This window comes from Oryza brachyantha, chromosome 2 (assembly GCF_000231095.2).
Source record: "Oryza brachyantha chromosome 2, ObraRS2, whole genome shotgun sequence".
In the NCBI taxonomy this organism is placed as follows: domain Eukaryota; kingdom Viridiplantae; phylum Streptophyta; class Magnoliopsida; order Poales; family Poaceae; genus Oryza; species Oryza brachyantha.
This window is the reverse complement of record NC_023164.2, coordinates 4,243,459-4,270,422: the sequence shown is the minus strand read 5'-3', so window position 1 is coordinate 4,270,422 and position 26,964 is coordinate 4,243,459. Positions and strand designations below refer to the sequence as shown.

At 44.3% G+C, this 26,964-nt stretch overlaps 7 protein-coding genes and 1 non-coding gene across 9 annotated transcripts; 3 read left to right on the top strand and 5 right to left on the bottom strand.

The window, feature by feature from the left end:
- The first annotated feature begins 5,436 nt into the window (after nt 1-5,436).
- LOC121053547 lies at nt 5,437-7,091 on the top strand. Its single transcript, XM_040520918.1, has one exon. The coding sequence runs from the start codon at nt 5,683-5,685 to the stop codon at nt 6,979-6,981; it is 1,299 nt and encodes a 432-aa protein (XP_040376852.1). The 5' UTR covers nt 5,437-5,682; the 3' UTR covers nt 6,982-7,091.
- Nucleotides 7,092-7,536: 445 nt separating this feature from the next.
- On the bottom strand, nt 7,537-10,662 carry LOC102707276 (putative F-box protein At2g02030). Of its 2 annotated transcripts, none has more exons than XM_015832884.2 (2): nt 10,333-10,662; nt 7,537-8,868 (listed from the first exon to the last, which is right to left on the bottom strand). In XM_015832884.2, exon 2 carries the CDS (start codon nt 8,840-8,842, stop codon nt 7,550-7,552), a length of 1,293 nt encoding a protein of 430 aa, XP_015688370.1. In that variant the 5' UTR covers nt 8,843-8,868; nt 10,333-10,662; the 3' UTR covers nt 7,537-7,549. The 2 variants fall into 2 exon arrangements, with proteins under 2 accessions (XP_015688370.1, XP_006647037.1); XM_006646974.3 differs by having other exon boundaries at nt 7,537-8,862.
- A 1,892-nt stretch (nt 10,663-12,554) lies between these two features.
- On the bottom strand, nt 12,555-12,635 carry TRNAL-AAG. The gene has a single exon. It is a non-coding gene; the product is annotated as a tRNA-Leu (tRNA).
- Nucleotides 12,636-12,739: 104 nt separating this feature from the next.
- On the top strand, nt 12,740-14,800 carry LOC102706999 (peptidyl-prolyl cis-trans isomerase FKBP16-1, chloroplastic). The gene is made up of 8 exons (XM_006646973.3): nt 12,740-12,835; nt 12,939-13,157; nt 13,250-13,284; nt 13,696-13,789; nt 13,918-13,978; nt 14,107-14,152; nt 14,292-14,362; nt 14,524-14,800. The coding sequence occupies exons 1-8, from the start codon at nt 12,774-12,776 to the stop codon at nt 14,599-14,601; spliced, it is 666 nt and encodes a 221-aa protein (XP_006647036.1). The 5' UTR covers nt 12,740-12,773; the 3' UTR covers nt 14,602-14,800.
- Nucleotides 14,801-14,950: 150 nt separating this feature from the next.
- Nucleotides 14,951-16,560, bottom strand: LOC102720858 (putative disease resistance RPP13-like protein 3). The gene has a single exon (XM_040520938.1). The coding sequence runs from the start codon at nt 16,558-16,560 to the stop codon at nt 15,022-15,024; it is 1,539 nt and encodes a 512-aa protein (XP_040376872.1). The 3' UTR covers nt 14,951-15,021.
- Nucleotides 16,561-18,862: 2,302 nt separating this feature from the next.
- On the bottom strand, nt 18,863-20,746 carry LOC102720306. Its single transcript, XM_040521162.1, has one exon. The coding sequence runs from the start codon at nt 20,728-20,730 to the stop codon at nt 19,198-19,200; it is 1,533 nt and encodes a 510-aa protein (XP_040377096.1). The 5' UTR covers nt 20,731-20,746; the 3' UTR covers nt 18,863-19,197.
- A 2,039-nt stretch (nt 20,747-22,785) lies between these two features.
- Nucleotides 22,786-24,686, top strand: LOC102706719 (50S ribosomal protein L7/L12). Its single transcript, XM_006646972.2, has 2 exons — nt 22,786-22,868; nt 23,727-24,686. Exon 2 carries the CDS (start codon nt 23,800-23,802, stop codon nt 24,379-24,381), a length of 582 nt encoding a protein of 193 aa, XP_006647035.1. The 5' UTR covers nt 22,786-22,868; nt 23,727-23,799; the 3' UTR covers nt 24,382-24,686.
- Nucleotides 24,687-25,156: 470 nt separating this feature from the next.
- Nucleotides 25,157-26,582, bottom strand: LOC102720024. Its single transcript, XM_040521511.1, has 2 exons — nt 26,415-26,582; nt 25,157-26,305 (listed from the first exon to the last, which is right to left on the bottom strand). The coding sequence occupies exon 2, from the start codon at nt 26,197-26,199 to the stop codon at nt 25,234-25,236; it is 966 nt and encodes a 321-aa protein (XP_040377445.1). The 5' UTR covers nt 26,200-26,305; nt 26,415-26,582; the 3' UTR covers nt 25,157-25,233.
- Between the last annotated feature and the right edge of the window lie 382 nt (nt 26,583-26,964).

The following is a 26,964-nucleotide window of genomic DNA, read 5'->3' as shown; positions in this document are numbered from 1 at the left end:
TGACCTGAAACATAAGTAAATTGCTGAGTTTTACTTCTGTTGTGCAACTCCAGGTGCAAGCTAACATCCCGGCAAGATGAGTAGATTTATTCATGCTCTGAACCAAGTAGACCGAAAGAAGACAACAAAGCTCAGCAGTAAGCAAAATCTATCGTAGCTCAAAGGTGTCAGTGTCACGGTTGTCCTGCTGCTACCTATGTAAAATTGTGAATAGCTAACCACAGATTTTTTTTAATAGCTAACCAGATATATTTGGTTACCTGACGATTGGTGAAGATTTGATAGGAACACAAGAAGAGTTGTATATACATATTCAAACCATAATCACATGGTTACAGAATGAAATCCCCAAAATTAACTTGTTTCTGGTGGAAGTAGTTTTCCGTAAAGACATTTGATCCAAAATCGTGTGATATACTATGCCTTTTTTATGTTCTTTCTGTCATTGTGTGATTCATCTCAGCTGAATTTCGAGTGGTAAGTAAAGAAGATTCTCTTTACTTTGAAGGATCAGAAAAATCTAAAACAACTTTCATCTGGAATCAGAGAATTTCAGAGCATTTACAGTAATAAGGAAACAAACAAGCACGGTATCCCTATTTCGTCCGATTCCTATTTATAATGGCACACAGGCCGTGTTCGGCAGCCCCTTAGTTAACTTATCTCACTCGTTTTCCACGCACACGTTTCCAAACTGCTAAACGGTGTATTTTTTGTAAAAAAATTTCTATAAGAAAGTTAAATTAAAAAATCATATTAATCTATTTTATATTTTTTATAATTAATAATTAATTAATCATGTACTAATCTATTACGTTTTTTTGTGTCGGGTAAGTTAACTTGTCACCCCCAAAGAAACCATAAAGCGCAAGAGAACAATGAAGAAAATGATTAACAGACGGCTGAAAATTTCTCGAACCACACGTATATATTTTTAAAAATAATGAATAATAGGATCAGCAAAATTTCCTGTGGTGATCTACAGGTACAGGTCACCTATAAAATCTAATCCTACGTTCACTGGACGATGATGGGTGTAAACAGAAATTGACCAGGCGATGTCAAGGAGTGGTGACGTGGAAATGCTGGTTTTGCCGGCTAGCTAGCTAGTGGCAAAAGTCCAAACAATGACGTGACAAATCATGAAATCACCATCGGTATCGCTATGGATGCATAAATTTGCATGGAAAGGTGCTATCATAAACTTATTAGATTTCATAGTTAATTTTAATATAATTTGATGACCAAAATTAAAAAATAATATTACCCCCATTTAATATTACATAATGCTCCAGTTTTATATGGACACTAATAAATCTAATCGTGTATATATATATATATTAATATTTAGATAAATCTACGTTTAATTATCTTATAATATGGCCAAAGAGAGTTAGACCTGGAGCGTTTAGCGCTAAAAGAGAGTACACGTACAGGAACATCCCCCCTCCCTCGTAATAAGCAATAAGTACGGATATATGTTGTCACCCATTAATCATATTCTTACCATCCCAAAATAACTTTCGGAGTACTACCTCCGTCCCATAATAACGTTATTTTTGATTTTTTATCCAATACTTTAACTATTCATCTTATTTAAAAATTTTGTACAAAAACTTAAAAAAATTATTCACACACAAATTACTATTCATATCTTATCATCCAGTAAAAAACATTAATCGCAAAAAAAATTCAAATAAGACAAAAAGTCAAAACATTGTATCTAAAAACTGGAAAATGACTTTATTTCAGGACAGAGGTAGTAGAAATATATAAACTTATTATGGGTCGAAGAAAATAGATGTTAGCTACAATTAGTAATATTTTACATCCATGAGACACATTTTTAATTAACCAACGTTGAGGATAACCAAATTACAAAGAAAACAAGCCAAAATGCATGTTTGAAAATGACTACTAAAACTGAACAGAGGTACTGCATACATTCTAAAATGTAATCTTTATGATATTTTCTTCTTATACGAAAATAAAAGTATCTATAACACTATTCATAATATTAATTGTCTTATCAATTATTTCTCGTTTAGTTTTCTTATTTTATTATCACCTACCCTCGTATAACTTTCCATTTCTAATTTACTAAGAAGTACCGTAATTTTATCTTTTCGAACTTAATTCCTACTAAAAGGCTGATATTTGGGAGTTGTACCGCTGCAGTCCACGCAAAATCCCTTGTTAATTAATTATTCCGTATGGACATAGTACATCTCACACAAGCCGTCTTCTGTACGGTAACTTTTTAGGATTTCTCTGGAATTCCTGCAGATGATTTTCATAACTAGTCTAATTTCAAACATCTCACCAGTTTTTTGAGCAGATATTTAGCCCTGCAAAAAAAAATAATAACAACACCAAAATTAGCAGATTTACACGTGTTTGTCTTGGTCTCTACTATCTTTTGTCCCAAATATAAGAGATTTTTGTGATCCATCCTTACTGAAAAATCTCTTATATTTACGATAGAGAAAATAGAAGACTAACACTGATGTGATAGTATGTATGGAAGGAATACATATCCTCTACAGTACTACTCACTTACAAGTAGGACTCATATGTCATATAATCTCATATTGTATGAAAGTGTCTGTTCATGGAAATGTTATCTAGGACCTACAGTTGCAGGTTGTACCAAAACACATCGTGCTTTGCTGGTGCTACCAAAACAGCTCGTGCTCACAAAGACAAGATGATCGACTCAACACAGTGAAAAGAAAATGAAGCCACGGTCAGGGAAAATTTCATTGACACTATTTTTTACTGTTTTTGAACACGACAGACCAACTACTGTTCGTTTTAGCTGTGGAGAGTTATTCCCTGGCTGTTGTTGTGCAAGTTTCATGAACCGTTAAACTATCCACAAGCTTTTCTTAAAATAAAATAAACATATATTTTAAATTATAATTGGTACCTGTAATACTTAATTAATCATGTGCTGATATATTGTTGTGTTTTCCATGCCACGATCAGATTGCGTTTGTAGTTAAAACTGCTTAATGAAGTCTTCTTGTCAGTTTATTTTTCAACCTTGACTTTTTAATCATTAAATATACTCAAATAAATGTTCTATTAGAAATTATATCTGTTTTTAAGATTTTCTATAACTTATCAGCCGTTGATCTGGCTAGAGCATAACCAGAAAACCACATATTTTATAGACGTGTGAAACTACCATGCTTCTAGGGTCAGATCCAACGTGGGACTGTGGGGCTCCAGCTGCCTAGATCCCTCATAGAAAATAAGGAAGAGGGGAAGGGAAGAAGAGGGAAAGGAAAAATAAAGAAGGTAACCAGCTCCCCAATATTCCCGTCTTTATATGTTTTAATGATAAATAACTAACTACTATATGAGTGAGCTAAGAGAAAAACTACAAGAAGCCTTATATCTAGCTTGTTGGCTATATTATTAGCCTTGCTCTAATGAGTATCTAGCATTGGAACTGATTACAGATGAAATTTGTGTTCATGAAGACGACGAACTCCATCGTTGGCTGTGCTGTGCTGTCGGAGTCGAGCCCTAACTGCATATGGCGCTTGACAAGCACGTCGTCCTCGTAAAGAAAAAAACGAGATGTTCGACAGTGAAAGAAAACGAAATCACGGTCTTTATTTAAGAACATCACTTTTGTGTAGCATCGTGCAACTTGCTCATATAAATATCATCTCTGTAACATCGGACGCACGTCTCCGATTCCACTGCAGCTAGCCGATTTGTGAGTGTCATGTCCATAATCTATATATTCGAATGTAGTATATCACGTCTGTTCTAAAATATAATTATATTAGATTGCTCAGTAAATACTAATATTATATTAAAAGATTGTTTTTTTCTCACTTCGGTGGTTAGCCTTTTGAAGCTTGGTTGGTTAGATTTTCTTTTTTCGAAAAAGATGATGGACTTTGGAATCATTGAAATGATTAGATTCATAAAAATCAACAAAGGAATATTTATATTATGGTAAAAGAAATTTCAACATGAGTACATTTATTAGCGGGATATGCATGTCTGTCGTGTATTGAAAAAATATATTAAATATTATCATATGGTGAGAAGTTGGTAGTGTCATTTTTTTAAAAAAAATTGCTAAAGCAACGGTAAAATCAATGCAAAAAATTTCAAACCATCAGAGAGACCAAGGCCTGCTCGGCTGCTCCTCCTCACCTCCAATTCTCCAGTCGCCTTCAAAAAATAGACCTTTGCATTTTGTTTATATGTTTGTGTGCATCACATCATGAAGATTTTTCTTCCCAAATAGCAATACATTAACACACCCTTAAATCCCACAGCTAAAAAAAGAACCACATAATTGAACTATATTCTATATATTCTTTTTCCCCACTATCGATCCTTATTTTAGATATTTCTATTCCACATGTAATATTGTTATGCGCACAAACAAGATACTTATAAATACAATGGTTGTGTAAATGTAACCGAACGTTTTTCCTTATCCGAATTTATTTTACAACTGATTTTATAAGAAACTATATAAATGAAAGCCAACACTATATTGTTTCCTTCACTAGTACTCTCTAAGATCATAAATATTTGGTGCCTAGAACAAAATTTAATAAAACTTTTAAAATAATGATTATCAAAGTCATCTTGAATACTTAGGTTTTAAGGAATCATATACATAGATTTACCTTTAAAAGTATATCATATATTATGTTTTTTCTTAATATATCCTGATACATAAATTTTTATTATAATTTAAGTTTGAAAAGTTTAGCATAATCTTTTTGCTTAATGCTAAATATATATGACCATAGGATGTTTCGTTTTGCTTCTACCTTGTTAAAATGACTAAAGCTAAACTTGAGATAAAGTAGCAAACTAAATGATTGGTTAAAAAATTCATGAACTGACATTTTATCAATACCATTCCTATCATTGTCATCATCGTACGATTAAATAAACAAATAGAGGTATTGCTTAGCTTTTTCATGGAAAAACCGAAACACCACATTGTAAAAGTAAAATAATTTATGAATAATAAGCATTTCCTAAAAAGATAAACTCCGATAAAAGTTAAAAATTCAAATTTTTATCAAATAGATATAAATATAAATTAAAAGATAAATTAAAAATAAAAAACTGGATCTTTGACTTAATTGCATGTACACTGTCAGTCTGTCACTTATATATGAGCCATCTTTAGAGCAAGTTCAATAGTATAGCCAATTACTGGCTCTAATTTATCTATAGTCAATCTAATAGTCAATTCATACCACAGTTACCTACGAAACATATATAATCTCACATGTCATATACATATTTTGTCTTGAAGCCCGTGTATAACTGGCTATAAACTAGTAGTCTATCTCCCTTCTTCTCTCCTATCTATTTAAAATATATTTAAAGCTGAGTTTATAGCTGCTATCGTACCTGCTCTTATGTGGTCCACGTGCGTTTAGCACAAGCGTACAGCAGGGAAGCCTCGTCGCGAAAACCAGGGCCTCAGATTACAACCAACGCGCGGTGTGCCCACACCATTACTCCGGGCAAGGGACTACTTCTGGGCCCACAAGTCAGAAAACAACACGTGCCGTGAAAAAAAAAGAGAAAAAAAGCGTTGCACACTTGCACCCTTGGCCCTTGGGTGCGAAACACGCACAGCCCGCAGCGCTAGCTACACCCGTCGATCGCACGAGCGAAGCTGCCATGGCCGACGCCGCCGGCGACGGCCAGGTGGAGGCGGAGGCGCAGGTCCCAGACGACGTGGTGGACGAGATCCTGATCCGCCTCCCCTCGCGCTCCTCCCTGGCGCGCGCCGCGGCGGCCTGCTCGGCGTTCCGGGCGCTCGTCTCGTCGCCGCGCTTCCTCCGCCGCCACCGCGCGCGGCACGGGGCGGGCGAGCCCGGCGCGCTCCTGGGCTCGTTCGCGTTCTCCTCCGAGGGCGGCGTGTTCCACCCCGCGGAGCCGCCGCACCCCGCCGCCTCCGCGGCGCGCGCCGTCGCGGCCGCCGCGGACTTCTCCTTCTCGTTCCTCCCGCCGTCGCCGGTGGAGGACCCCCGCAAGGGGCTCGGGTGGATCGTCCGCGACCACCGCGACGGCCGCTTCCTCCTCGACCGCGTCGCCTCCCTCGACGACAACGTGTTCCCCGAGCTCGCCGTCTGCGACCCTCTGTCCCGCCGCTACGCCGTCCTCCCGCCCATCCCGGAGGAGCTCCGCGACGCCGTGGACAGGCCGCTCGGGGTCATCGGCGGCCGCCGCCGGTGCGAGCCCTTCCTCGCTCCGTGCGACGCCGACGCCGCCGACGAGGAGCCCGCGTTCGCCGTGATATGGACGGCGCGGTGCCCGAGGAAGGTGGTGGCGTTCGCCTTCTCGTCGCGCGACGGCGGGCGGTGGCGCGCGCTCCCGTCGCCGGAGTGCTTCGTCTGGAGCAGGCACCGCTCGCCGTTCGGGTGCCCGGTGCACGCCGTCTGGAACCGGCGGTTCTACGCGCACGGCTGCTTCTACTGGCTCGACTGCCTCGCCCACCGCTGGCTGGTGCTCGACACGCGCGCCATGGAGCTCTCCCTCGTGCAGATCCCATCTCCGGCGGGCTACTGGGAGGAGCACGTCGCCGTCGTGGAGGGAGAGGACGGCAAGGTCGGCGTGTTCGCGCACGACTTCTACCACCCCGGCGGCAACGCCTGCCTCTACTACTACACCGTCGTCTTCCACGGCGACGGCGAGGGCCCGCGGTGGCAGCTGGAGCGGACGGTGCCGCTGCCGTGGCCGGCGGTGCACGGCCGGCCGTACAGCATCCGCGCCGCCGTGCACGGCAGCTTGATTCTTGAAGTCAACGACAGCGCGCCGGTGTTCATCACGAGCTACCGGAGCAGGGACGTCGAGCTGTACAAGATCGACGTCAAGAGCTTCAAGCTGGAGTTGATCGGCAATGCACGGTGCGCCGCCGGCGACATCGCCTGGGCATACTTCGGCTTCCCGCCATTGCTGTCCTTGCCAACTGTCTGAAAAGAAAAGAATCCTGTACATTTTGAATCCATATGTAAGCATCAGTTCATATATTGGTGTGATTCTAGAACCAAATTACACCAAAATCCCAGACATCATGTACAGTATTTATCATAATATGTATTTAAGAATTAGTTTTTAAAAACAAAAAGAAGTTTGCATATATCTTTACCACACATACTGATGCTCCAGATGCAATTGAGGCATACAGTTTACAACTACAAATCAAAATAAGAGTACAGTAATTATACAGGTCTATATCTTCCATTTTCCACTATATAAACCCCCATTAGCAGGGTAAGGTAAGGAAAACAAAACAAAACATATGTAAAATACAGTCATTGGCATCACTATATCTTTGTAATGTTCACTACCCTATGCCCAAATTACCAAATTACCAAACCCACTGCCATTTTTTCCCTTATTCTCTCTATGATAGAGATTATTACACAAACTGCAATAGCTGCTTCTTCTCTGACACAGGCATTACACACAAACACCAATAGCATTCACTGGACTGCAGGTATGTAGCATAGCTTCAAGCTGTTGCACAGTCCAAAGAGATTATTCATAGGCCATGTTGTATCAGGTGGCTTGTGCTTTCTGTATACATCTTCCACACCATGTCTGTTGTTCTTTTTGCTCGCCTGGGAGATTGCACAACTGCTGAGGACCACTTGCTAACACCAGATGAACGCCGAGGTCCTGTTGAGGAAGATCCAGCAGCACAAGATGGTCCAGAGCCTCTTGATGATGACCCAGCATGATGAGATCCGTTTAACAATGTCATTGAATTCACCAAGTCTGTCTCAGTAGGCACAAAACTCTCCACAAACATACCGGATGATATGATATTTTCACCAGAAGGTACATCAATGTAGCAAACCCTCCCATCCAAAAGATCAATGTACATGAATCTCCTTTGGTCGCCAAAAAATAGCTTGCTCTTGTACAGGAAAAATGGCTTTGTGCCAAAAGCAGGGCGAGGAGTGACATTGTACATGTGAAACCACAATAGCTGGGCCGGGTCTGCTAGCCAAATCTCTGATTCTGTATACTGAGCCCCATTACAAGGCATCGACAACAAATAAAGTCTCCCTTCCCCCTTGAATAATTCCAAATCACGTTCTCTTACGCTATTTGGGACATCAAGATATGAAAACTCCTCATCTGCCAAGTTGAATGAGAGAACTCTCTGAGTAAAATGAGAGGATTCATCATCAAGAACTAGCCAATGCATTTCACCATTAACAACAACTGCCTTTGTTGTTTTCAGAAGTTCCTCAGATTTATATACTGTCCTCCATGATAGTGAATCAATAGTGCAGACTTCAAATGTCAAGTGCCTTACCCAATGGCGGAGAGCAACCACCTTATACTTTTTTGTGGAGTGCACATATCCAAGAAAATATTCTGAATAAGGAGCCTGAGGTACGCTTTCTGATTCTGGCAGTGTCAAATGCTTCCTTGTCGTTGGATTCAAGACTTCAGCACCACCTTTTAAATCATAGGCACACATCATGCCGTTGCAGGGTTCTGACATGTGAAACCTAGATGAGAACACAGGCTCTGTTCTTTTAAAGTTCACTGTGGTGGGATCAAACATGTACATCTGAATAAGACCATTATCAACTGAGGTGAAGCAGGCAATGGACTGGTGAAAGCGCAAAGCATTGTCGAGGTGAAGATCCACAAATGCAGGTTCTTTAATGGAGTCTCGCCAGAACTTGCACACACTGGAGAACTTCAGAAGAGTCCTACCGGGTAGGAAAGCAAGAATAATCTGCTGAACATCTCCAGGAAGACACACTCGAGATTGCACTGCTTCATTTTGCCCATCTTCATCATTATGGTCTTCCATGGCTTGATGGCAAGTGAAAACTGCAACTAAGATAAAGGCTTAGTAAGCACAAAATAGGAAAAACAAAAATGGCAAGTGGTTCAATCTGGATTGTACTGGAGTAAAAACAATAAAGAATATATTACTTATGACATGACAAACAAACAAAAAATATTTGCCCACTAAATCACTGATCAATATATTTTGGAGCAAAAATATAAGGTGTTGTTGATGATCTACCAAGTCATTTATAATGGACTTGATACACATAAACCACAAATGAAGAGTAGATATAAAAAACTGAGTGATATAACTCTATAACATACGTGTTTTAACTAACAACCAAACAAACCTAACAGCATTGGTTTTCTGATATACTCCCTCCGTTTCATAATGTATGATGTTTAACCATTTGTTTTATTCAAAAAATTATGGAAATATCATTTATTTTGCTTGTGACTTACTTTATTATCAAAAGAACTTTAAGCACGACTTGTCATTTTTTATATTTGTACTTTATTTTTTAAATAAGACGAATGGTCAAACGTTACATCCAAAAAAGTTAAACGTCTTACATTATGAAACGGAGGTAGTAACAATTAAGCTTAGGAAATAGGGCATGAACTAATTTACTCCCTCTATTCCCCTTTGTAAGGCTAATTTTGAGCTGGCACAAAGACTAAGCAGAGTACAAGAGAAGCTAAAATGACCATGCTACCTATTCTTAAAACACCATCAAAATAGGAGAGAGGTTGCTAGTGAGATCTTCTTATAAATGCAAGGCAGAGAGTGTGATAAATGAGGGTAAATAGGGAAGGAGTCAATAAATGCACATGCAAACGTTTAGATTGGAAAAACCACATGCATTACTAAATATTAGTATTACTTGCTCCATAGGAGGATGAGACAAACATTTTTATTGGCATGACCCTCATGTAACTTGGTAGATACAGCCAATGAGATCCAGATTTGTCCTCCATTGTAGATTTAACAAGTCTAGGTAACCCTGATAAACCTTCTATTCATACATCATTTTACATATTATGAAGAGCATTTCCAGTAGTGAATTCATTTCAGGGGGACATCCATCCAAAGCAGAATGGCGTACGATTACCTCCAAAATTGCATGCTAGATCACTTAGCATTAATAAGGAAAGACCCCCAATAAATCCAGCTCCAATCTAACAATTGATCGTGATGCCTTTGCAAGCCAATCACACGGTCAAAATTACTAATTAGCCAAATATCAGCGCAGCTTGAAAACTACGAGGCGGTTTGCAAGCTTAAAATCATCACATTCCTTGCACACACGCATGTGCCCGCGACGGGTCCATCTCGTATAGTCATGCGCATGGGGAATTTTCTTAGGGGAAAAAACTAATCACCTTCCAGATCTAGAAGAGAAGCTAGGGCTAACGCCAATTCGAGGGGAAAGGCGTGGGGGCGTGAGAGAGATGAGGAAGCGTATGCGCGCGACGGACGGACGGACGGATGGATGGATGGATGCTCACCGGCGGCAGCGAAGGGAGGGAGGAGGACGCGGAAGCAGCGGACGCCCGGCGCCGCTGATGGCCGGGCGGAGATCGGCGGCGGCGGAGGGCGAATTCCGGGAGTCACGGCCTCACGGCGCACGGGCCGAGTATGGGCTTTTCTCCAGCCGATCTGAGTACGCTCCGGCTCCGGCTGAAACAAAGCAAACTAAGCATATTATGTGTGTGAATAAATTGTTTGTTACTAATGTGATTTATTTATATTGAATTTGTTAGCTGAGTGCGAGAGAAATGAAAAAGTAAATTTTGAAAGTCTAAATAACAGCCTCGGGTACTTGACAGAATGTACTAATGAACCGAATCAAGTGTTTTGCGTCTCTCTCCACCGCATGCGCTCTGCCTCGGTCCCTCCGCCTGCTTCACCGTCGCCGTTGGCCTCCACCGCGCTGCTCCTCTCCGGTATAAATGATGCTAGTTGGTATCGTATAGTAACTGACCATAGGTATAAATGATATAGCTGATATCATCTGGTATAACTAATACCATTCGCACGTCGACAACAGCTGTACCCATGAGGTTGAGCACGCAGGAAGGCGCATGAAACCGAGCCGTATTCTCTTGGTGCGTGGTCTCAACAACGGATGCACTGGCGAGATTGAACACGAGGATGGACATAGGTGAGGTCGAGCGCATGGAGGCAGGTGAAACTCGTGTTGTTCTAAAGAAATTAAAGGAGAGAATATAGTCCCCACATATTACGATATATGCTCATGTTATTCATTACTAACAACAAAAGGTCAGGCTTTCACCACCTGGTTAACCGATAAAACCTTGCTAAATACTAACCATATACCATTTCTTCGTAAAATTCTTCTAGATTCAACATAACATAACACAAAATAGCGATACTTAAAAACAAATAATTGATAATTAAACAAATCGCTAGTACGATAAGTCAATATATAGGACAGATCTAAGATTGTTTGGCGGAAACAAACCTGGGTATAGAGGCATGATCCGATGGACTAGAGCGGAGAGAACGCCGGCTAGAACAATGGAATCGCCATAAGCTTGTGAGATGAGGATTACGAGGAAGAATGGTCGACTGATATAGCTTTGGCTTTTAATCGATTGAGGTTGCTCATGGGTTGGGTTTTATAGGGTCATGGGCCTAATTAATGTGTTGGAAGCAATGTTTATAAATGTGACATAATTACAAAGCCTTCTCAAAACCAGTGAAGTTTAGCCAATTTTTATCAAAATGTTTGAATTTCTACCGATTCATCGGGTGATTGTAAATACTCAGTCTGCGTTCTTTTTTGCTAGATTATTTCTCGGTTTTTACACGCAAGCTTCCCAAACTACTAAACACTATATTTTTTATTAAAAAATTATATATGTAAATTGATCATCTTATAGTAGAGTTTTACTCTGTACTAGTTAATTTCATTGTTTATATCACAAAATAGTTGGTATAAAAAATCAAATAGTCTTTATATTTCATCTCCATCTAAACAATTGAGCGCAACCTAACTAGCTTGATAAAACTCATAATCATGGTTTACCGTCTAATTTAGGAACTGTGTTTGGAATTGAATGGATATGTTTTGGGTCTATATGAAGTGTAACATCAAGCAACAATTTTGGTAAAATGTATGTTTTGTTCTTTTACCCATAATTGCACCCCTAAGTCGAGAAAATCACAAAGTTCGACATGTAATGGCAATATAGCATGTACTTATAGAATGCAGATCAGTGGAGATCTGAAATAACTATGAAAATATTACCAAACTAGTCATTATCTACTGTTCTGAATATGCTGTGAAGTCGCGGGTGTAGGGTTTTCGTTTTTAGAGAGATCGCAACATAAAAATCATTCTTTTATAAAGCTATTAAGAGATTCGAAATTCAGAACTCTTGTAAGAAAGATGCAATTTTTTCTTCACAAAGTTAACATCCTAGTACTGTCTATGAAAAACAAAACAAGTAAAGGACAAAAATAATGAACATTCCAGGTGAAGAAGTGAGTTTTGATGTTAGAAAAAAGAAGATTAAAAATGAATAATTAACGCTCTAAGTCAGTTTTATCTAAAGTAGACTCCAACAAGTCCATGTAATCGAGTTTGATTTAAAGATGTCGGTTTTATCTAAAGTACACTCCAGTAAGTGAGTTTGATTGAAAGAAGAAAAACCAAAAAATATATGAATGACTTAAAAGAATGAAAACAACAAAAAAAATTGGATGTTGAGAGTGGGATTTGAACCCACGCCCTTTCGGACCAGAACCTTAATCTGGCGCCTTAGACCAACTCGGCCATCTCAACCTCAGTGAAAGATTCAGTTCATATCTTTATTAATTTCTTCAAGTTTCTGTGATTTCTGTACATTCTCCTGGATAATCCCTGAGCTTGCTGTCCGCAGCCTTCGCCTCACACCTTCCTGAGTTCCTCCAGGCCGCAGCAATGGCGCCCGCATCGCTGACGAGGCTGACCAACCCGCTCCCACCCGCCTCTCCATCTCCAAGGTAAATGCATATCACGCAGACAAGCTCTGTGCTCCACCTGCTCCCCTTTGTCGTGGCTGACCTGAGCTTGCTGTTCTTGGAATCTTGGGGCGCTCTCCATCAGATGCCGCCGCCGGCCGGAGGAGGTACGGTCGGCAGGTCGCCGGAGATCTCCCCCGGTGAGGGCAGCGTGTGGGATGGTTTCCAGGAGGAGAGCTGTTTCGGAGATGGCGATTCTCGGCGCCGCCGCGGCGGCCTCGTGCTTCGTCGATCTCTTCGCCCCGCCGTCGTCGTCGTCGTCCGTGCCTGTCCGTGCGGCCACGCTGGAGCCTGACGTGATCAGGTAATGCTCATCGATCTTTGGCTGAATCCAATCTGTTGATTGCATGTTTGAATCCAATCTGTTGACTTGATTTCATTTCTGAAGTTGTTCAGGTACAGAAAGCTGGACAATGGAGTGAAGCTAGAAGGTATAAGACCTGTTTAGTTCGCGAAAAGAAAATTTTTTGACCGAATATCGGAAGAGGTTTTTAAACACAAATGAAAAAAACAATTTCATAGCTCGCATGAAAATCGCGAGAGGAATTTTTTGAGCATAATTAACCGGTCATTAGCACACGTGGGTCACGGTAGCAGTTATGGCTAATCATAGACTAAGTAGGCTCAAAAGATTCGTCTCACGGTTTTCTCCCTAACTGTAGTAGTTTTTTTTCATCAATGTTTAATGCTACATTTAGATGTTTAAAGATTCGATGTGATGTTTTTGGGAACTAAACGGGGCCTAAATAAATGCATAATGCATTGAAGTAGTGCTGTAGATGCTGAGAATAGATCGATCTGTCTGCTCATGAAAGAACTCCTTTTCTCCATGTTTGATCAAGATGTCGTCGATGGAGAGGGTCCAGAAGCACATGAAGGAGATGTCGTGCAGTTCAACTACGTGTGCCGTCGCGCAAATGGTTATTTTGTTCATAGGTGAGGAAGGATGATATCGAGTGCAAATTCAGCTGAAGAAACTGCATGGCATGTATCAGTTTCAGTACTGTCGATCCATTCAGTTGCTTGGTCTTCTCACTATGCTTTGCCTGCCCTCTGCAATTCAGCACGGTAGATCAGTTTAGCGGCGAGAGTAAGCCGGTCACACTTCCACTTGATGGGAAAGAGGTTATTAACTTTTCACTCCTGAAAATTTCACATCATTCAGACATCCTCACATTATTCACCCCTAGAACTCTTTTCAGTTATTCCGATATCATCAGCTGGCAGATTAATTTTGTTTGAGTCGTTTACAGATGATTCGAGGTCTGAAAGATGTCATCATCGGAATGAAGACTGGAGGTACTTTGATCACTGAATCACAGCATATATGCAGAAAATCTGCGTGATGATCACTTTAGGGACAATGCTTTCTGATCTCTGAAAATACATGGTTTTAAGCACACTAATGTTTTCCATCTCTTCATTGCATGGAATGCAGGCAAGAGGAGAGCTCTGATACCTCCTCAAGTAGGCTACACTGATGAGAGCTTGCAGCCAATACCAGAGGAGGTACAACCTACCAACCTGATATGAACTAAGCTGATTCTTGCAGCCTATTCATTTCTTTGCATCTTTTCTTGCCATTTTCCACTTCGAACTGAACTAAGCTGATTGTTGCAACATATTCCTTGATTGCAATCTTTTCCACATCATTTTGATTGCGACCGCAGTTCGGGCCACGGCGAAGCCTCCTTTCACATGCCAAGGAGCCTCTGGTGTTTGAGGTCCAGCTGCTCAAGGTCCTTTGAGCTTGACCCTGAATTTTTCTGCCATCATCTAAACTTCACTTTCAGAATAAAATCAGAGAACTGTACACTTGAAACACTTCCATATATAAGATACAATGATCCCTTGATGATTTGGAACGCAATCAGCAAGCTGAATCAATCATAGAGATAATGAGCAGTGGCCGTCCTGTGTTCTTCAGATCACTATCATTTCTGAGTCAAAATTGTACGACGAACGGCCGAATTTTTTTGTGCTGTTTGTGGTGCAGAAAAAGTTAGGCCCTGTTCTTTTTCTGATTATTCACCGAATTATTGTCACGGATTATTTGCTCCACGCCTTAACATACTAACCTATTTGCTGCCTATTTATAATATACAATTTCTAACATATTACTATGAGCAGGCAGATTAGATAATCCGTGGCAATAATCTGGTGAATAACTATTGGTTTAGAACGCAATTTGCTGTCTGTGTGACCGTGTCATTGATGGTGCAATGAGCAGTGTAGTAGAGGCAGTAGGAAGGGAAGACTGACTTGCACAGCAGCACGGGCAACTCCGGCGAGCGGCGGTGGTGGCCGGAATCCATGGGAGGAGCCGTCAAGGACGAGTCTTGGAGGCTGACGAGCCCTCTGTCCGGCGAGCGGGACATGGTGACGCTGCGGAAGGTGACGTGCGGCGGGAACAGGCTGCCGGCGACGGCGTCGTCGAAGCCGAGGCACGGCAGGTCGGCGGCGCCGCTGCTCAGCACCGTGCGCCAGAACCGCGGGTCCGGGCGCGACCTCAGCAGCGCGGCCAGCATCTTCCCGCCGAAGAAGGAGGCGGCCAGGCGGAGCCTCTTGGCGATGGCCTGCCCCACCGCCACCAGCCGCGGGTCCGCCTCGGCGTCCGCGCCGGCGAAGGCGTGCGCCTTGAAGAAGAACCAGTACTCCGGCAGCGGCGGGGGCCGCAGTGCGATGGGCTCCGTGGTGGCGAGGCCCGCGACGTGCTGGGCGTCCCTGCTCGTCACGATGACCTTGCTCCCGCGCCGGCCGCGCCGCAGCGCCGGCATGATCGCGTCGATCACCCGCCTCCTGCGCGCGTCGACGTTGTCGAACACGGCGAGAAACCGCACCCCCCGCAGCTTCCGCTCGAGAAGGCTCAGCGTTTCGCCGCCGTCGCCGGAAGGGCTGGTGGCGCTTCCCGTGCCGGTGGCAATGAACATAGAGCGCAGGAGCAGCGCCGTCTCGCCGGCCGCCATGAGGCTCAAGCAATGGAAGTCCAGCTCGATGATCAGCTGGAAGCGGCGTCGCACTTCGGGGTCGTTGCAGACGTTCTGCACCAGCGTCGTCTTCCCGAGGCCCATGCGGCCGATTATCGAGAGTACGCCGAGCTCTGCCTCCGCCGGCTCGCCGCCGACATCGTCGCCGTCTTGCAGCAAGAAGTCGAAGACGCGGCGCCTCTCGACTTGCCGGCCAAACATTTGGCTGTCCGCGTAGATGTTCGTGACCAGCGGCCGGTGCAGCGCCGGCGGGCAGCTCTGCAGCATCGTAATAAACCCCGTGAGATCACCGGAGACACTCTCTAGGTCGGCAAGGACGCCGTCCAGCTCCGCAGCCGCTCCACCACCACCTCCGCCGTCCCGGAACACCAGCCTCCTCGCCGCAACGCGCAGCCGCTTGGCGGGGTTGAGCGGATTCGCCAGCGCCACCTCGCCACTTCCGCCGTCGACCTCATGATCCGTCACGGGGAACGCGTCGAGGAAGTAGCGGCCCTGGTGCGCGCCGTCGACGAGCTCGGACAGCCACGCGAGGAGCGCGCGGCCGGTGATCCGCCTCGCCTCGGCGGCCTCCACCGCGCTCTCGATCCTGACGAGCAGGCGCCGCACCCTCCGCAGCTTCTCCTCGACGCCCCTCCGGTCCCGCAGCTGTCCGGCGACGAGGGACATCAGCCTGCCGACCATGTCGGCGACGACACCGGAGACGATGGCCTCGCTGGCCATGTCCATGCAAGTAGGGGGGAGAGAGAGAGAGAAAGACGAGTAGCTAACTTGGTCAAATCTGGTGCAAAAATCGGAGTGGATTTGACCCGGAACCCATCATATATCTCCCAATTCTCTGGAAAATACTCACTTTGAAGATGGATTTTTAGTTTACGTGTCATTTAAACAGCCACTAAAATTGTAAAATTTTTAATAAAATAGATTAATATGAGATATATTATTTTATAAACATGCAAGTTTAGATTTAGCTTCTACAAGTGATATAATTCATATTAACTATCTTATTAACTCTTTTTCATCGTTTTAGTAACCACTAAAATAACATACAAAATGAGTACATATCCACGTGATTGAAAAATGAGTTTTCCACTCTGATTACGGTGGACATACGGTCAAAAAATGAATTGGTTCACTGAGTCCCTCCATTTCATATTATAATATATTTTAGTTAATTATTCCTTTTAAATTTAATCAAGTTTATAGAAAAGGTATAAACATTTTCAACTCAAAACAAATATACTGAAAAATTAATTTGTTATTGTGGATGCTAGTATATTTTTCTATAAACCTAACCAAACTTAAATATATTTGACTTATGGTAAATCCATAATAATTTATAGTATGAAATAAAGGGAGTATGCACATATGTATTGAAATTGATTTATATAGTTAAGGGTAATTCAAGGATGTGCTATAATTATGGGGGTCTTTTAACCAATATATTATTTTTCCTGGTTTTTCTTTGGTTGCGCGCTGTATGCGAGAAAGGGAATAAGGGATGCCCACTGGATCTGGCGCGAGGGAGGCCATCAGATAGGAGGATGCAACCGAGGGCAATCAGATCATCTCCTTAGCTAAATATGACGACAGGTGGAGTCTCGCTGTAGGCTTGGCGAATGGTGGTGGTGGTGGTGGTGTGGTTAGCGAAGTGGAAGAAGCCCTGGTTGATGGTGAGATGTTGAGGCTCAGGTGGTTGCTAGGAGGTCGACCAACCATGATGGCATGAACTAATCCAAGATAGAGGAGGACCGAGGATAGGTGTGCTCTGGCCTTTTGGAAATGATGGCTTGCAACGGTAGAGGTGCCGATGATGGTCGTAAGTGAGAGGAAATGGCCAACTAGGCCAAAATGGTGACGTTAGCGTGGGTCGAATCCAAGATAGGAGGAGGACATGTGTGCTCTATCTTTGTGATGATGTGGCTGGCGACAATAGTGTTGATGTTAGTGGCCCACTTCGAAGTCAAAGAAGGGTGGTGTGCTATTGTTGGTCACAGGCTAGGTTCGTTGACGCCTGGTATCTTGGGCCATTGGCTTTTAGGCAATATGGGTGTTTGTTTAGATGGTCTAATCATGGTAATGACGTTTTGAGCATTCTAAACAACTCATCTACATTTAATCCTTCACATGACTATTTGGATGGCCATCCAAAAAATATTCTCTATATATATCACTTTGCACTCTAAAATCATCCATACTACATATTCTCTCTCTATATATTTGTAATATTTTCTAAGTACCCAACCCAACTACCATCTACTCTACCCTCCCTCTACTCAATCATCTTCCTCTTCGTACTCAACCCCTTCCTCTCTTCTTCAAATTTAGACCATAGAACATGGAGGAGGAGGAGCCACAGGAGGGGCGCACATAGGAGGGACAAGCATGCAACAGGACATGGCGTGGGCTGGCGGCCGGTGCCTGAGTAGCGACAATGCGAGCTAGCGAGAGGGGTGACACTCAGATGACAGATCCAACCATCCCTATTCAATAGAGATAGAGAGGGAGTGGCGATAACTCACTCGCGAGGCGACGAAGACCTAGCGTGCTCTCTCCCTCGATTCGGACTGCGACATGAGAGGTCTGTTTTCCTTTCAGCGTGAGGTGAGAGAAAACATCAAATATGATGTTTCTCTCTCTACTATGAAGTATACCTTATTTTTAGATGATGAGATAGAGTATATGTTGGAGTGTTTTTTTTTTCATATGCTATTTTTAAGATGAAGGATGAATTACATGATCTGCTAGGAATGCTCTTACAAGATTATGCAAGTGAAACGATACACATTTTGATGCGAGTATGGAGCTACGCTGTTCTTCGCTACAATGGCTCACGGTCGAGTCAGTGTTTCTTGACCAATATTGTTAGACTTTTGCTGCTACCTCCGTTTCGCAATGTAAGTCTTTATAGCATTGGCTAGATTCATATAGATGGTAATGAATCTAGACACATATATAAATTATATACATACATTAATGAATGAATTTAGGAAATGCTAGAAAGACTTATAATATAAAACGGGGCAGTAGTTTTTAATTAATTAACCGAGAGTTGTAATGTTTTTAGGTCCGGTTTTTCATATAAACTACTCTGCATTTCTCCAGAAAAAGAAAAACGTGACCATATGACCATAATGCTCAAAAGCAAGTACACTTGTCTTCTTGAGAAAGAAAAAAAAAACTTTACACGTCCATAGGCTTACTTGATGATTTGGATTTTGGAACCCGGTGAACAAGTTGAATCAATGAAAGAGACCATGAGCAGCAGCCGTCCTGTCTTCTTCAGACCATCAATTTCTCGAGCAAAAATTCTTCCACGAACAGTATGCAAATTGTTGGCACTATCCGTGCAGAAAAGTTTTACTGTTTGCTGTCCGTATCATCGTCATCGATCGTGCAATGCGCGGCGTAGTAAAGGCAGTAGGAAGGGAAGAGTGATTTGCACACCAGCACGGACAACTCCGGCGAGCGGCGGCGCCGGCGGCAGCCGGAGTCGGGAGGTGTAATCAAGGAGGAGTCATGGAGGTCAACGAGACCCCTCAATAGCGAGCGGGACACTGTGACGCCGCGAAAGGTCAGGTGCGCCGGGAACAAGCAGCTGGCCGCGGCGGCGATGTAGTCGCCGCTGCCGAGGAACGGCAGGTCGGCGGCACCGCTGCTCAGCACCCGGCGCCAGAGGCGGTGGTCCGGGCGCCACCGCAGCAGCGCGCCCAGCATCTTCCCGCCGAAGAAGGACGCGCGCAGGCGTAGCCTCTCGGCGATGGCCTGCCCCGCCGCCGCCAGCCGCGGGTCCGCCTCGGTGTCCGCGCCGGCGAAGGCGTGCGCCTTGAAGAAGAACCAGTACTCCGCCGGCGGCGGGGGACGCAGGGCGATGGGCTCCGCGGTGGCGAGGCCCGCGACGTGCCGGGCGTCGGTGCTCGTCACGATGACCTTGCTCCCTCGCCGGCCGCGGCGCAGCGTCGGCATGATCGCGTCGATCACCGGCCTCCTGCGCGCGTCGACGCTGTCGAACACGGCGAGAAGCCTCTTGCCTCGCAGGTTCCGCTCGAGAAGTTTCAGCTTCTCGCTGACGACGCCGGAGATGCCAGCGCTCGCCGTGCCGGCGGCGGCGGTGAACAGGGAGCGAAGGAGTGCCGTTGTCTCGCCGGCTGCCATGAGGCTCAAGCAGTGGAAGTCCACCAGGATGGTCGGCGAGAAGCGGCGGCGCACCGCGGGGTCGTCGCAGACGTGCTGCACGAGCGTGGTCTTCCCGAGGCCGGATCGGCCGATTATCGAGAGGACGCCGAGCTCTGCCTCCGCCGGCTCGCCGTCGTCGTCGTCGCCGTCATGCAGCAAGAAGTCGAAGACGCGGCGCCTCTCGACTTGCCGGCCAAACATCTGGCTGTCCGCGTAGATGTTCGTGGCCAGCGGCCGGTGCAGCGCCGGCGGGCAGCTCTGCAGCATCATAATAAACCCCGTGAGATCGCCGGAGACACTCTCTAGGTCCGCAAGAACACCATCGAGCTCCGCGGCCGCCCCGCCGTCGCGGAACACCAGCCTCCTCGCCGCGACGCGCAGCCGCTTAGCCGGGTTGGATGGATTCGGCCGCGCCACCTCGCGTCCCTCGTGGTCCGTGATCCCATCCGCCGACCGATCACCGGCGAACGCGTCGAGGAAGTAGCGGCCCCGGTGCGCGCCGTCGGCGAGCTCCGAGAGCCACGCGAGGAGCGCGCGGCCGGTGACCCGCCTCGCCTCGGCCGCCTCCACCGCGCTCTCGATCCTGACGAGCAGGCGCCGTACCCTCCGCAGCTTCTCCTCGACGCCTCTCCGGTCCAGCAGCTGGCCGGCGGCGAGGGACACGAGCCTGCCGACCATGTCGGCGACGACTCCCGAGACGATGGCCTCACTGGCCATGAGAGGGATGCGAAGAGCGTTTCTCATTTCTCAACACACTCCTCTCATCCCGGAACTCTACATATATCTCTCACGATTGAAATATTTATGAAAATATTTCATGGTGTTTGATAAGTGATTTTGATCAAAATATTTACCTCGTATAATAGTTATTAAAAATTAAAAAAAATTGTAAAGATAAATTAATATATAATATATCACTATATAAATATACAAGTTCAAATATGACTTCTACCATCCATAAAAAATAATAAATATTAATGTGAGTATACGTATACTATTTATAGTTTAATTTGTTATTTTTGTTATGGATTGTATAAGTTATATTTGAACTTGCATGTTTTTTAGTGATATATCTTATATTAATATATCTTTACAAATTTTTATCACTATTTAAATAGCATGCATTAGACGAGGGGACATCCTCTCGAGGGTTTAGGATAATTTTTCGATTACAAAAGTAAATTTGAAGACATATGTACTTAAGCAATTTTTCCATCCTTGAGAAGGTATCATGAGGTATCACTGTTTTCTATGTAAAATTTGGTACATCTTAATGCCTTAGATATTAGAAGATGAATTTTGTATAGAAAACAATGGTATCTCGTGGTACCGTACTTACACCATTATATATTTTCAAACTAAATATTATAAAAGTTACTAATAGTTAAAATCATATCCTTATCCAAAACAACGAAAATTATAGATCTACAGATTTGTATCTTTAACATTGTTGACTTATGACATACATTTAGCCATTCATCCATCTTATTAAGAAAATAAAATTCTCATTTCTTTGTTGTGATTTATTTTATCACTAACATGAGTAATTTAAATATAACATATATATATATATAAGAAAATAAACGATAAAACATGCGTTTAGAAATCAACAATGTTAAATATTTAAACTAGAGAGAGAACACTCTTTAGTGTTTTAATAACAAAGTGATCCATCTGTACAATGCTATCTGCCTATCTGTTGTCAGCACAAAATTTGTAAAGCTGGTAAAAGAAAGGAAAAACAAAAATAATAAACCCTGATATGAACGGAATGATTTGAAAGTGACACGAAACCGGTTTTGTCTATGTTTTTGGACGCTTGCCGAGGCCGGGATGTGCAAAGGGCAAACTCTGACTCGACAATCATCACTCAACGAAATACATAGCCATTCAAAATGTACGCATTAGCCGCCGGAATATATTACTTAATTCTTAGCTCATTTCTAACATGTGCATCCTTATTCAGTGCTCTCTTTGTTTGTTTTAATTAATGTCGTTTACTTTTGAATCTATATTTGATAATTTGTCTTATTCAATTTTTTTGGCTGCAAATATGTAAATTATTTGTCATTCATAAAACTTCTTTAGTAATGAATCTAATCATAATAAAATAATTAGTAACTATATATATTTTTAAATAAGATGAATAATTAAACGTAGACTAAAAAATCAATGACATCAAATAAAAAGAGAGGAGGGAGTATGTGCGAGACGGGTTTTCCAATAGTTGTCATCTACTGTTTTCATTTAGCGCTCGTACTACCATAAATATTCGATGTTTCGGATAAGGTCGAGCCAAACATTCATAGTTTTTATTATCAATTTGATAGTTTTGTTTTTTTAAAATTTTTTATGATAATATGATAGTATTCTTCGAAACAAATACTCACATACCAAGTGTAGTTTTTAGAGTAAGCATTTGAGAAATCATAATTGGTTAACAATTCAAATGTCTCATAGCATCCTATCCTAAACTTGAACTATTTATATTTGAGGGAGACATAAATTGTTTAGAAAAATCTCAAATCCTAGCGAATGAAGTATTTTGTAACACATAACTTTTGTCAAAAACTTTCGTCATCAGGACAGTAGTATCACAGATCAAAATCCTGTGGCAACAGCAACATTCAAACGTTCGGATCCTTTGGGCCTTGGGCCTTGGGCTGCAGGCCCACGGCCCACCATTTCGCAGCGTCGCTTCGCGAGTCCAATCCCAGGGAGCAGCCCATCTCCGTCGATGCCAAAACGGACGGTCCAGATCGAATCGCACCACACACACACACACACCGAACGCCCCATCAGCCCGAGCTCGCGAGCGTCCCATCGGCGGCGGCGGCGGCGGCGGCGGCGGCAAGGTACCTACCTCCCTCCCGCCCTCTCTCTAGTACATGCCCTCCCGTGGCCGCATCAGCTGCTGCCGCGGAGGGCTTCTCCGCGCCGTCGTACCAAGTGGGGGTGGGGCGATTTGGCTTTAGGGTTGAGATCGATAGGGCTAATTTGGAGATGGAGTCGACGCTCGACACCTTCGTGATGGTTCCGGTGATCTGGTCGTACCTAGGGGCTAGGTCCATCTTTTTCCTTTTGCGCCGGCGTCTGATCTGAGTCTGAGAGCGAGCGCTCGGAGGGAGCGATCGTTCCTCGCGGATAAACAGAGGTTGTGGGTAGGGAGCATGTTGAGCTTTTCTGGTTGTTGTTTATTCTATGTAGGTGGCGCAAACCATATAGATTTGGGTTATCAGATTTGTACATTTAGACGGTAGGAGCTTAGATTTTGTGAGGTGCATGTGATGGTCACATCACCATTTAGGACACGAGCTCCTGATGGAGCTCTTGTTCATCGCAATGTGCCAATAGTTACTTGCGTTATTCTCCTTCAGCTGCTGGATTGCATCAGCTGGATATTCTGTGATGCAAAAACATCCTACGTTTTATCATTTGTGATAATGGTAAAGTATACATTTCTGCGGATGTGTTATAGCGGGGATCGTATATTCGCTCTGTCTGAAATTCGTGATACTATTAGTTTCTAGGTTCATAACTCATAAGGTAGCTAAAATGCAGTGCTGGGCTTCTCCACTTCATTTTAGTTTCTCTTATTCAACGCATGCGCTTATGATCGTTCTCTTGCGATAAGCTGTTTATGGGAGCTTCAGTGTGCAGGAGATGCTCATGGCATTCAAGTTTAATCTTTTATTTTACTTGTTTTTGTGTAGGCGACGTGATCTTCTGTAACTTTCTCCTTCCCCTGGGATTTGTTTGGTTGCAAGGCACGTAGCTGTAAGTAGAATGAGTCTCTCTACCATAGCAAGACGACTATGTTATTCAAGACCAACATCTGGGGCTCGGGTGTCAGTAGTTTGGGCTCATATGTACAGCACAGAGGCTTCAAAGGACATGGGTGCTAAGAAATATAAATACCCTGAAGTCTATGATCCATATGGGGCTATGCTACCTCCATCGCAGAAAGTTGTGGACCTTGCTGACCGCATTGCTGCTCTCCCTCCTGAGGAGATCAAACAGATTGCTCCAGCTCTCCTTCTCAGACTGAACCAACCGCCACCACAAGCAATTTCTGGCCAGGGCTTCAGTTTTGGTCCTCAGGGTGGTGGTGGTGCTGCTGGTGCTGCAAAGGCAGAAGAGAAGAAAGCAGACAAGATAGTCTTTGACGTCAAGTTGGAGAAATTCGATGCTGCTGCAAAAATCAAGATTATCAAGGAGATCAGAACGTTTACAGATCTGGGGTTGAAGGAGGCGAAGGAGCTAGTGGAGAAGGCCCCTGTCATTCTGAAGCAGTCACTCACGAAGGAGGAAGCCGAGGCAATCATAGAGAAGATAAAGGTAGCCGGCGGTGTCGCTGTGATGGAGTGAAGGATTATCTCCTTGACACTACCACCCTTTTGTTTTCTTCAATTTTTTTCTAGCCTGGTTAGGCGTTAGAGGTCGCAGCATCTCTATACTGGTGTAGGAAATGGTTCAGCTGTGACAGGTAAACATGGACCATGATTTGGTCTAGAATAAGCTTTCTTTGACTGCTGCAACTTTCCTGATGTAGTACTGTAACACCGGAACAGAGTGAAAGGATTGTAAGGATTGTAGACACAATTGCCATGAATGTGATTCTGACGCCTGTCATTTGTTCTGTATCTGTTATTATAACTTGCACATTTTGGTTGGAATGCAATGGCATAGAGAACCTGAAAACCTTGTCTGCACAACATATTTCATCATCTGAGTTACATCACTTTGTATCTCATGTGCACATGTTAATTCTGCCGTGATAGTAACCTTGATTATACTTCTGTGTGCATTTCTCAGTCTCAGGATACAGTTTACTTTGTCCTTTTGGCCTTTCTGCTTTGCCTTTTTCTTTGGTGGGTTCAGTCTGGTTGATGAAATATGTTGCTTGTGTATTGCAACGGAATTTTATTAAAAAATATCATTAACATGTTATTAAAGTAGACTTAATAAAAATAATTTGATATATATGTCTCAGTTATTTTTACTTTTAAAAAATAGAAGAGAGTTGATGGTGGGGTAGGTGATTCACCGTCACCCAGCACCACCGCTCCTCGTTATAGGAGTATAGGTTATCATTAACATTTTGATATTTGAATCCATTTAAAACTTTTTTCCTCCATCAAACTTGCAAAAATGAACGAGCTTTCGATTTCATGTAAACGAATTAACCTCAAATTCCCAGCTTACAACCATGTCATGAGCTCACTCCGTCTTCCATGCGTGAAGAAAGAAGCTGTAGTCAGCAGCGTCGCCGAGAATGCCATAGCCATGCTCGCCGCCGGCGTCTGCCGCGTTGCCGGGCTTGAAGATGAAGACGGCCTGCGACGCCGGGCCGGCGAAGATCCAGTCGTGCACGTCCCAGAGCACCTGCACCGGCGACTGGCCGACGATCACCGTCTCGTTCCCCCGGAACTTCCACTGCAGGCTCTTCACGTGGACGAGCACGACGCCGTCCACCGTGATCCGCATCTCCGGCTCCCTCGGCCCGGCGAGCGCGCTGTCGACGACGATCTCGTGCTCCTTCCTCGCGCCGGTGGAGGCGGCGGCGGCGGCCGTGGTGTCGAGCGGCGCCCGGGCGGCGAAGCATCGCTTGCCGGAGACGCTCTCCCGGCGGGACACCATCACGGCGTCCTCCAGCGACGGCCGGGACCTGGTCCGCCTGAACGCGTCCTTCTTGCCGTCGCCGAGGAGGAGGACGACCTCCTCCTGGCTCACCACCGCGACGTAGTAGCCGCCGGTGGGCTCGGGGCTGCTCGCCGAGAACTTGGCCGACCGGAGGTCCCAGAAGATGTCGAGCCGGTCGCCGTCGACGTCGAGCGTCTTGACCCCCTTCTTGCTCCAGAACGGCCACGGCTTCAGCTCCACCTTGTGGCTGAGCGGCCCGTCATCTCCCCCGCCTCCGGCGCCGCCGCCGCCTCCACCGGCGATCGAGATGGTGAAGGACTGGTTGATGAGGTTCTTGCTCCACGCGGCGGTCACCAGCCGCGGCGCGCCGTTGATCTTGGCGCGGTACACGGACACCGTCGAGCACTGCGCCGCCGCCGTCGTCGACGCCGCCGCCGCCGCCCTGCCGCACGCCGAGTCGTCGCAGGTCGTCGCGCCATTGCTGCCGCCCCGGTGCTCGGCCATCTGGCTAGATGGCTCGCAAGATTTCGATCGTTTGTGCATGATATCCTAAAATTTTCTCCTAAATTTGCCCTCGTCTCATCAACGATTTCTTCCGAATTTTGGTTGGTCAAGAACTCGACGACGATTCCTCCATGCACTTCATGGACTGCACGAAAATCAAACAAATTCCATGCAAGCAATGATAAATTCATTCAAAAAATTCAAACAAAACAGAACAAAAAATAGCAGCACACATTATCGCAATTGAGGATTACCTTATCAATCGTCAGGAGATGAAAAAGATTGAAAATTTATCAGTTTGCGTGCGTGCGAGGAAGAATCAGGTTGATGGAAACGAAGAAATGTTGGGGAGGACAACGAACTTGAATGAAAAAAAAAGGGTGAAAAAAACTTCAAATTCGTTGTCACTTTGCAAAGATTATTCTGCGGCTTTTGTAGTTGTAAGGTTTTCCACAATATGATTAGGCTCCAAAGAATTCGGGAGATGGGTCATCTGGCTGCAATTTACGTCCACAAGAAAGGTGGTCGCATGCAAAGAAATTCGCCATGAAAATCGACTAGAAAAATGGACACAAGCTAATAAAAGTGGCTGATGCTTAATTAATTGCTGTTGCAGCACCACCCAAAGTGCAAAATATTTACTCCAAAAAGGTGCAAAATACAACAAGGAACGTATATTTCTAAACTAACCACCAGCGATTGAAACCATTAATTTTTTATTTAATTCTGACATTTTAAATTCATAGACGCATTCACATTTTCGTTTGTGCTTGTGAAGAATCGGTGTTAGAGAAACTCAGTAAC

Excerpts from the sequence above, each read along its gene's own strand:
- LOC102720306 (XM_040521162.1), bottom strand. The coding sequence starts at position 20,730 with ATGGCCAGTGAGGCCATCGTCTCGGGAGTCGTCGCCGACATGGTCGGC.
- LOC102706719 (XM_006646972.2), top strand. The coding sequence starts at position 23,800 with ATGAGTCTCTCTACCATAGCAAGACGACTATGTTATTCAAGACCAACA.
- LOC102706999 (XM_006646973.3), top strand. The coding sequence starts at position 12,774 with ATGGCGCCCGCATCGCTGACGAGGCTGACCAACCCGCTCCCACCCGCC. Across the intron at positions 13,158-13,249 it reads CTGGAGCCTGACGTGATCAG|GTACAGAAAGCTGGACAATG; the intron begins GTAATGCTCATC and ends GAAGTTGTTCAG. Across the intron at positions 13,285-13,695 it reads CAATGGAGTGAAGCTAGAAG|ATGTCGTCGATGGAGAGGGT; the intron begins GTATAAGACCTG and ends TGTTTGATCAAG.
- LOC102720858 (XM_040520938.1), bottom strand. The coding sequence starts at position 16,560 with ATGGCCAGCGAGGCCATCGTCTCCGGTGTCGTCGCCGACATGGTCGGC.
- LOC102720024 (XM_040521511.1), bottom strand. The coding sequence starts at position 26,199 with ATGCACAAACGATCGAAATCTTGCGAGCCATCTAGCCAGATGGCCGAG.
- LOC121053547 (XM_040520918.1), top strand. The coding sequence starts at position 5,683 with ATGGCCGACGCCGCCGGCGACGGCCAGGTGGAGGCGGAGGCGCAGGTC.
- LOC102707276 (XM_015832884.2), bottom strand. The coding sequence starts at position 8,842 with ATGGAAGACCATAATGATGAAGATGGGCAAAATGAAGCAGTGCAATCT.